Genomic DNA, 10,807 nt, shown 5'->3' with positions numbered 1-10,807 from the left:
AATCCAGTGATGGGAGGGAGGAAGCTGTATACCTGCATTTCTCTCAAGTTCAAATCATTGATTTCCTAATTGATTAAACTCAACCACTGTGTGGATCAAAATCATCAGTGTGGGTGTGATTTTGGTGAGTCTTAGTTCTCTCTACTATTGAAAGTGAGTTAAGTCCATCCTGAAAAATAATACCTCTCAATAGTGTGCAATATGTTCCACGAGCTGACAATGCATTTTGTTTCTTTAGTGTTCTACATAATTGTAGAACGAGTGGTTTTACAAATCAATAAAAATGTATTTGTTTGAATGGAATGCACTGAGCAAGTAATAATTGATTCATACATTTATTTTAAAGTTTTCACTGCAATGGTATCCATTTTAAACATGTCAAATCCGAATATCTAGATAGAGCTTGATTGCGTAGTTTTAATGCTCTTTATTTGAAGAGGTTTGTTGAATGCAGATGCTGTAGAACATGTCTTAGTAGACGAAGGCTTTTATTTGCAGTATTCCACGTCGTGTTTCCTTAATACAAACTGCCTGAGTTACTTGCCCTGCTTTTGTCCTTTGTCTTTACCCTGGCACTTTCCATCATATCCCTGTCCTTGGCTCTCTTCATGACCCTGTAGTTGTTTTCCATATTCTTGACCCTTTTGCTTGTCCTCTGCTTGCCCCTTTCCTTGTTTTTCACCAAAGCTTTGCCACGGGTCTTGTGCTTTGCTGCCTCCTACTTGTTTTTCTTCAGCTTTTCCCTGACCATATTCCTGGCCATATCCCTGGTCTTTTCCCTGACCTTTTCCTAGGTCTTTTCCTTGGTCCTTGCCCTGGTCTTTTACAAAATCTTTTCCATAACCATAGCTCTGGTCTTTTGGCTGGTCTTTTCCCTGACCATATCCCTGGCCTTTTTCCTGGTCCTGTGCTTCACCTTTTCCCTGTGCTACTCCGAAGCATGTCCCTTGAGCTCCTTGTTTCCCGTAGTCCTGGCCATAGCCTTGGCCTGCTTCTTGGTCTTTTCCCTTTCCAGGACTGATTCCTTGTCCTTGCTGCTGGCCATAGCCTTTGTCCTGTGGTTTGTCTTGTGCTTGGTCTTGCTTTTGGTCTTGCTTTTGTCCGTATTGGTCTTTTTGAACTCCGCATGTTCCTTCACTTTCCTTTCCCTAGTGAGAAAAGAAAGAGAACAAGATGGAGAGATGGTCAGTTTTTGGTTCATTAAAATTTATCAAAATCTGTTTCATGTTAAGCACAGTTATTTAACAAGCAGAAGAATCTACATTACACAAGCACAATACACACAACCAATACACTTATCAGGTGATCAGTGAAGCAATTACATGCACGATACTGAACCTATGAAGAACAAGGATATCTGTCTAATTTGAACCACCGCAATTTCAGTAAATTTCAGCAGTTCCAGGGCAAGGATTCTCAGATCCTTAGTCAGAGTTATATTTCTTCATTTAGGGCTCCCTTTCCTGTAGCAAAAAGACTATCTGTGAAGCCTGCTGTCCTCATGTGGCATCTTGTGGTGGCACAGTAAAGCAGCAGCCTCCATTTATCTTAATTTAGCACTGGTCCTGGATTCGGGAAGGGTTACAGCAGGTGAGATAATACCATTTTTACACATCTACAAACAGCGTTTTATAACACTAAAATTGCATGAAAAGTTGTGCTTTTTTGTTTCCATGCTTTTTTAAATTTCATATTTCCATAAACAGGCTACACCGTTTTTAGTAATGCAACTCTTTTCCAAGTTTTATAACACCAAAGTTTGCCATTGATGACATAATTGATGATATTGTCAATGGCATCAGAAATCAAGTGTACCAACAGAGATCTCAGCAGATGATGTATAAATGTTGTGTCCACAACTCTGCTCCTGTTTTGTTCACAAGGTCGCAGTAGAGAGGTCACATTTCGCCATTTGCTCTAACAATACTTATTAAATGAGACAAAGGTGCTGTAACTGGTTGCCGCTTCTCTCTGCTATCTTTTAATTCTAGTTTATCTGGAAACAAAGTATGATAGAGTTTCAGTTTATGTATCTCTATTGGAAGAATATTATAAACTACTAAAGGTGCAAAGCGTGAGAGGCATTAAAATAAACAAAATAGGTTGTCTAGTATGTTGAGGATCGTTTACTCGTTAACATACAAGTAAATTTGTGATTTTTGGGGAATTCACTAAGGTTTTTCGAATAGATATGTAGCACTCTGATAGGCCGATGTTTTTAGAAGTACTGGTAGAAGAATTTTGTGATTTCTTGTTTATGAACATGAGAAAGCAATTCTGCATCAATTCATATACACAGTTTACAGTTGCACACATGCAATGTCTTGAATGAAAGCATCTGCACTTTGAATTCTGTTTTTTGTCCATTGGGAAAATGTTTCTTGCTTGTGAGAAGCCCCTTCGGAAGCACACCCGCCATTTTGAGAAGTATACCCCTCTTCCTAGTCCCATCCTGGAATGGAATAACTACTTTCCTTTTAAATCATTGACCTTTGTATAGGGTGTGAGTGGGCTGATGAAATGTTTGTGAATAGCCACAACAACGTACATTTGTGAATGGTCACAATCTTTGAGGGCTTTTCCACTCTGTATTTCCACATCTAATTCTTAGTGAAAGATTTACTCACTGGGCTCCAATTTGCTTATATCAGCAATGATGAGTTTTGCAGGAACTGCACTATTGTTTTGTAAGGTCATTTTAGTTTTATAGACATTATTGATGTGGGGTGAGCAATATTGGCGGAATTGTGAAGAACAATACTGGTGATTGGGGAATAAGCAATACAGGCTAAAGGAAATCAGCACTACTGGCTGGAGTATTCACAATGCTGGAGTATTCGCAATACTGGTGAATGGTGGGTGAGCAATACTGGCTGATGTGGGATGAACAATACTGGGTAAAGTATTGGCATTACTCATGGATTTCAGATAAGTAATACTGGCTGATGAGGGATATGTAGTACTGGCTTAAGCATTGCCAAAAGGTGCAGTTAGTAAATGAACAATACAGGTGGATGGGAGGGAACAATGCTGGCTGGAGACCTGAGAATACTGATGCATGGTAGGTGAGCAATACTGATGGAGGGATGGTCAATACTAGCAGATGTAGTATTGGTAACACTGCCTGATGGTGATGAGCAAGACTAGCACTGACTGGATGAGCAATGACAGCTGTTGGGAACTGACAATACTAGCTGATGGAAGGTGGCAATACTAGATATTTGAGTATGGACATCACTGGCTGAGATGCAATGCCATCTTATGGCTACAATGCACTGGCTATTGAGGGAAGACAAATATTGGCTATGATGGCTAAGCAATATTGATTGATAATGGCTGAGCAAAACTGGCTGATGGAGAGTGATCAATACTGGCTGTTGGAGTAGCAGCACTATTGGCTGATGGTTGATTGGGATGAGCAATAAAGGCTGATGGACATGGAGGATTGGCAGTTGGGGGCTGTGCTGTATGGGCTGATGTGGGGTTTTGTTAGAAATATGCTTATTGGGAAATCAAATGCCTATTGCTGACAATAAATCCCTCTCAAAATACGCAAAGGGTGGTGTATTTTTCACTGCCCTGTATACTGGTCATTTAGCTGCAAAGGCTGTGATGTAGGGAATATGTTAACAATACTGAGTGGGCCTTTTAATCAAAATGTCAGTTTCTGATTGCTTCATCATAGAGGCACTTCTTTACCAGCAATGGTTTTACTCAACAGGCTCACTCAGAGGTACTATTGTTAGCAGCTTTTTAGTGGGCAAGAAGGGTCACTATGATTTTAAATTGTCCTAAGTGAAGGGCCTTTGCTTTGCTTTATTCTATCTTGTTCCCCACTCATGCACCATAGAGGATGCAGGTGGGGTAAACAATGAATGAAGTAAACTCCTTCATCTCATGTAAGTGGTCAGTATTTTCCTGCCCTACAATGCTGTTCACGTTTGTAATAGGGTTTTTTGTCAGGTCCCAAAGGACTCTCCCGTCTGTCTACATCCAGCCTATTGAACCCTTTTTGATGTGGCGTGGTTGGTAGTGAAAACTAAACCTGTCAGACAGAATAATCAGATTTTCAGGATAATTTGTTAAACTAAATTTGTATTAGGCCAAAGAGGATGGAAGGTGAAAGCCAACAAACGCACCACATTATTCCAGAGGTGAGCCTACTTGTGCACCCAACAATTTGACCATTTTCACTTTTGGTCACAGGCAGGTACATTTGTGGGTGCTCTATAAAACTATTTTCCTCCCATTACAGTGGGCTCCAATAAAATAATTTTACTGGGAAGAGGGCGGAGTTGGACAGATACCTCAGCTGAGTAATGTAGTAAAATATTTTTAGGATCTCATTAGCTCATTAGAGTGTTCTGGCTCCTAATTAAAAATTGCATGTGTTTAACATAAACTCTGGATCTTTCTTTATTGCCTTAACAGTCAAAGGTAGGTTCTCTGTCTGGTCTAATTCCAAAAATGTAATACTTAATACTATATACCAAATGAGAAGTCAAAAACATATATTACCAACTTTTATGCAAGTAACACATCTGACTTTCCTAAGTATAAAAACTGTGGACTAGAAACGTTAAAAAAAAACATCTGATTGATTAAAAATGCTTGAACTTCTACAGTGGCAGTCCCTTATGATATTCCATTTGGTCTTAAAATTAGTTCCGGTTCTTTGAAGTACATTGCTCCTGAATGTATTCTTAAATATTCTGGAAACAGCCAAATGCCTCACATGGGGGCGTTAATAAATTCACTATAAAAGTAGGGAGATCTGATGATCCCTAAAAATATCATCTCATTGCCCTCTTCAATGTGGAGTTTTTTTAGTACATTTCTAATTAAAAATCTGTACACTTGAGTTGAAAATCAGAACTTACACGCTCTCAATCAATACCGAGTCCAGACCTGGCTGCTCTTAAATGGACAATATTGCTGCACTTACTCAATTCACGAATAGGACATTAAAAATAAATGTCACATTGTATGTATGATACATGGATTATACATTAGTGTTAACAGCAGGACATTATGGGGATACATTTGTGCAATCAGGAATTGATCACTCATTATTACACTTTTTGATATCCCTACACGAGGGAATCTGGCTCAAAGTGAAGCTCTGCGGGAAGTCACTCTCTCCTAAAACAACAACCTACAATGGGTAAAAGCATAATGCATTTTAGCAGCCCCGACTTTTTTCTTTAAACATGTCATTTATAAACCAATATCTTGATAATATAGATGGTATTTCACCTGTACATATCCCTATCACCTATTTGGCAAATTTAGATGATATTTCCAGCTTTTCTTTTACTCCTTCAGGGTTCAAATCTCAGCTATTACATCAACACAATTACAACGTAGATGATCATTTAACACTGAACTTGGGGAAGACCAAAATCATGCATGAGCTATTCTGCATTGCATCTGTAAATGTTTTTGACACTGAGGATACCTCTATAAAACAACAGATGGTATTGAAACTCAGACATCCTATCAGTTCTAAAACCAGATTAAGCAGCGTGGCTGTGGACAAGGTCATTCAGACAATAAACTTCCTTCAGTAACAGACCTTGCAAATATTTGTCAGCCAGAGTGCAAGGCCTTAATTGAAGACCCTCAAGCATAATGGAAGGCAGGAGGACCTTGACATTTTACAATCATACATAAATGTAGATTATTATATCACTACTTATTTGAATTCTAAACAGGCTATTTTTGTCATCAATGAAGCCAGCCTGCAAAAGAAAATATCTAAGATTCTGTTTATTATGTATATCGATATGGCAGTTAGAGGGTACATGGTACTGGCAGTGTTCAAAGTTGATGCTCAATTGAGCACATCATCTGCTTGTGTCCAGCACTTTACTAGAACTATACATATAACCACCGCATACTGTCTAAAGACAATCAATTTATTGGGAAATTGTCCAAATTCTTGGACTTTACTTGTTTTGTCTACAACTAAAGGCATGATGTGATAGAATGACCTATAGGTGGAATTGTGTGCTCACTAAGTCGAGTGATTACTAGTTATTTGTATCTTTAAATTTTAATTGGCTGGATTGCTGGTCATTATTTATTTATTTATATCTTGTATTGTTGGTAAGATCATCTTGAATCTTAACTCAGTGTTTTTATTATTATAAAATAAATATCAATGTTTTCTACACAATGCATTTTAATGCATTAATTCATAATCTCAGCAACGCAATTCAATTTGGCTTTACATGACATCATGAATAGATCTGTGAGAGTTTTCAAGAGGACTGGATACTTGAATGTCAACTGCTTTATACTCCTGCTACCCCATTCCAAGTGTCACCAATCTCTAATAATGCTTAAGGTAGATATTTTGTGTCAGGGCCACAGAGACAACAAAATTAACAAATTACCAATTGTAAACGAGAGGATGCTTCACTTGTGTTTGTGTTAGTTTACAGTCATGCTAAACTGAATATATGAATGCTATATTCGTTGTATGGGCTTTTGCTTGATATGAACAAATAAATTGGCAAGCGGCACATTGAATAAAAATGAGTAGCCATTTATATTTCAAAACCTAACACACAAATTATGTAGAAAGATTTGATTGATTTGCTTCTGACAGCCTTGGCAGTATCAAACATCCAAAAGGAAATAATGTTAAACTAATTAAATGATTTCAACTTTTAAATTAAAAAAAAGTTTAGTGTAGAAAATATACAAAATGGATAATTTAAATATTTTATGTTACAATTATCTTATTTTTGTAAAAATAGTTCAATTTAATTTTTAAACATATTAATTGTTGTAATTACATTAATTAAACATAATTTTTAATTCAATTTCTCAAATATTAAATAAAACAGTTGGGTAAGATAGACGGTATTATTTTGTAGAAAAAATATGTATAAAACTGTTATATATTAATATATTTAAATTATTTGTCAAAAATGTATCTGGATGAGCTAATGTGTTGTAACATATTGTTTTATTTAGTTAAAAATAATTTTCAACTCAACAATTTTACATTTGTAGTTTGCATTAAAAGATTTTAATAATCTTTTTTAATTAATAATAATTTTCGCCTTCCTTTGTCTCAGGGTTATCTCCGCCCAGTGGCAGAGAGCTCAAACTATACATAGAAAGGTATTAGTAGGCTGTGCACTTGAAAATTAAGTTTTAGATGTCTCCACTCTCTGATTTCAGGATGTGGAGAGATTCAAGTCCACACTTAGGTGTAAGTCTGCAGTTGGAATTTTTATATAATTAACTTCTGCCACCAAATGTGCACCATCTTAGAAAGTATACTGAAACATGTCTTACCTGCTTCTGCTTTTGTGCTGTAAATTAAAAAGACAATGTCGAATTGTATTAATATTTGAATTGATGAAGAACAATCACATTTTTGCAACATGTATACTTAATGCTGTTTATCTTCTGCTATTGGATAGTAGTACAACTACTGGTTTGATGATAAACTGTTTCTATTTATCTATTTCCTTTTTTATCAAAGAAAGGAAATATGTTCTATCAAAGAACGGAAATATATTTTGGGGTCGAGATTCAGCAACACACGCACAAAAAGAAGATGCATAAAGTTTATCAAATAGTTTTTTTTACAACTGTAAAATATTTTCCATATGAATACATTCTTTGACAAAACCACCTTGAAACATGGGGTTTGTGGATTCTCTGTAAGTTTGCACACTTCGTTATACATATAGACATATGGATAGTGGGGTATAGCTATTGCAAATGTTTGTGAATGTCCACAAAGCTGTGACTCTATAAATTTTGGCCTCATTTGCATGGCCACCACGCCTGACATTCCTCTAGGGACACACGTGCACCTCTTCCCCTAGACATCCACTATTGCAGAAACATTTTCAGAAAAAAACAGAACATACTCAGTGATATCTCCACATGCAAAACAACAGCAATCAGGCCTTTTTGAATTACATTAGGATGTTCTCTACAATACTGTACTTTTCTATGAATAAATGTGACTTTCTAGTGAACTAGTTTGTGCTATCAGGTAATTTACATGTTTTCCCTTGTTAGAACGTTTTGGATATATTTTGTTTATACTTAAATTATTTAGAAATAAATCAAGACTCCACGAGCTACGAGGGAGTAGGTGAGAAAGGGTGGACGAGGATCAGGCACAAAAAAGAAGGTGAATAGTATGGAACCTCTTCACACCACACAATGAAACCTCTAAAATGTGTCTTTTAGAATAGAGATTTCATCTGTTCCTGTTCTTTAACAGAACACTCAGTAGAAGATGTGAGCAGCTGGGGGCGTGGTGGGGGCGGGGTCAGAGTTTGAAGTATTTCAATAGATGAATTAAAGCTGTACAACATTTTTAAAAAATGAGCATCGAATCATACAACATGTTAAATTGTTCATCATTGCTAATGGATGCCGCGAGTCTGGGAGAAATATTTGTTTAGACCAATGACTTTTAACATAAAGGCGGAATAATGTCATATTTGTGGGTTAGCCACGGACTATGTCAGCAAGAGTATTTATGCAAGAGTATTTATGTTAATTTAATTTTTATGTAATGTGTCATGTGTTGATGTAATTCTGACACAGGTGCTGTGCACTGCTGATTTACAGCTTTTCATAGTTGTTAGCTGTGGTTGCGCTATATACACACCCTTAAATAAATAAACAAATCTTTGAGCCAGAGCTACAATATGCACTGATGGGAAATTATAAGTATTCTATTTCATTATATGTGCCAGAAGGATATTTCATTACATAAAATTAACACATTTTTGAGAAGCTGACTTGCTACTGTCTATTTTATTAAGTCGGAGCTTATTTGTGGGCAACAAAGCAAACATCTCCTTCCACCTGACCCTTCTCTATGGATGTTAAACATATTGTAAAGCTTTTTCTAAATAAAATCTTTTCGAGATGCCTTTGTGTATGGGAAGCTGATAAAGATGGCACTGGATTGGAACAATATTCCCCTGTCTGCTTGATGCTGAGAGTGTTGTGACATCACAAAGGAGCTGCCCTCCCTGTGCTGCCTCTAGTCCCTTCAGGTAGGGTGCTACCATCAGACATTATACAGGGATGAGGAGTTTATTAGAGAGGTATCTGCAATTACTGTATCTTAGTTTTAATGAGTCCTCAGGGAGGATACTCCATAGGCATTTATGGAATGGATCTCGGAGGCGGATGCTTTGTCATTGAATCAGAAAAAATGTCATGGGAGCATGATGATAAATCATGGTGCACCAGCACTAATCCTACAGGCTAGAAAGAGCCTTGCTAGTTGGCTAATCCACTCTCCAGTCGATTTGTGATTATACCACCAATTTTGACACTGGCATATGTAGTATCCAAATGGAAAAAATGATTGGATTGGGGGACTAGAGATAATTGCCGGTGATACTAAGAAAATTACATCATAGTGCATGATGCCAGAATCACATAATGCACACTGTACTGCGTTCACAGATACAATGTGATAGGCCATTGGTCAGAATGGTTGTACGGCATTACAACGCAGGCTTTTACCCCGCATGCCATTACAACGCAGTTTTTACAACGCAAGTCGTTACAACGACTTGCGTGGGGGGCGCTGGATAGTGGACTAGTTTAATTTTCTATTCCAACTCCAGCCCACGTTGACAGTAGGGAAGGTGTTGGATAGAAAATTAAACTATTCCCTATCCAACAGCGCCCTCCAGCGCAAGTCGTTGTAACAACTTGCGTTGTAATAGCAGCGTTGTAATAGCAGTGCGGGGTTATGCCCGCGTTGTTATGGATGTTTCCCGGTCAGAATGTACCTTTGCACCCTGGTTATCCAGCTTACACATTTGCAACTTGATTTTTTAATTGTCTAAGGCAAAGATATTTATGACAAAATGATGATCCTTTCCTGTAGGTCATATTGCTTAAGCAGGTGACATGCTGTGCTGTTGGATTGAACACGTATTGCCCTTTTACACAGTGTGGCTTGAAGATCAATTATCACTTATACTTTGATCTGCACGGCCCACGTCTCTAATTGTTCCGCCAATATGATCTGACTGTAAACACGCAACTGTGTAAGAGTAACATTAAAGCCTAGTGAACTCATGAGAACAGCAGCAAATCAGCCTACTGCACTGAAGTGCACATAGGCTGAAGGCTCGCCAGTGTAAATGAGCATTCAAGTTGATACTGCGTAAGCACACCTCCACCTAAGCCTACACTAGTACCCTTTTTTTCTATGATTGTATTGTAGATGAAATAAACATAGTTAGAATATTGCTGGATTCTGATAATATAATCCTTTTTAAATTACACTGTAATTATTTTAAACGCTGTTATATTCTAAATGTATCTACTTTGCATTGGTTTAATATGGTGTGTCACTGGTTTTTTACTGATATGGTCTATTTAAATGCATAATAAACTATTAATAACATCAAAGAACATAGTAGTTAAGATTGTCATGACAGGAAGAAATTAAGAGCAAGAATCACTTACAGTGGTCCATGGCTTCGGAGGTTGTGGTCTGAGGTCCTCAAAGAAGAAACAAAGGTCTGTGAAGGAAACAAAAGTCCATCAGAGAAAATAAACAAAGGAACAGGAAACTTGATATTCGAACTAAGACAATCTGTTATGACTAAGAACATAAACCTACATGCAGCATAAGGTGTGTTGGCTCCATGATAACTGACAGGAGACGTGAAGCACACACTGACACAGCAGCAAAGAAGAGCACTTTTGATAAGATTCAAATGAAATCAACTACATCGCATTTGATTATCTTTGCAGCAGAAAGGAAGACAAAGGAGTGTTTCGCTTTTCTACT

General features: G+C 37.3%; 1 protein-coding gene across 1 annotated transcript; it reads right to left on the bottom strand.

Annotated features, from left to right (window-relative positions):
- Nucleotides 1-319: 319 nt before the first annotated feature.
- Nucleotides 320-10,547, bottom strand: LOC144781129 (uncharacterized). The gene is made up of 3 exons (XM_078659790.1): nt 10,480-10,547; nt 7,312-7,328; nt 320-1,148 (listed from the first exon to the last, which is right to left on the bottom strand). The coding sequence occupies exons 1-3, from the start codon at nt 10,487-10,489 to the stop codon at nt 537-539; spliced, it is 639 nt and encodes a 212-aa protein (XP_078515916.1). The 5' UTR covers nt 10,490-10,547; the 3' UTR covers nt 320-536.
- Nucleotides 10,548-10,807: the final 260 nt, after the last annotated feature.

The sequence above is a fragment of the Lissotriton helveticus genome, chromosome 9 (genome assembly GCF_964261635.1).
Source record: "Lissotriton helveticus chromosome 9, aLisHel1.1, whole genome shotgun sequence".
In the NCBI taxonomy this organism is placed as follows: Eukaryota; Metazoa; Chordata; class Amphibia; order Caudata; family Salamandridae; genus Lissotriton; species Lissotriton helveticus.
The sequence above is the reverse complement of the archived record's forward strand: the minus strand, read 5'-3'. Positions and strand labels throughout refer to the sequence as shown.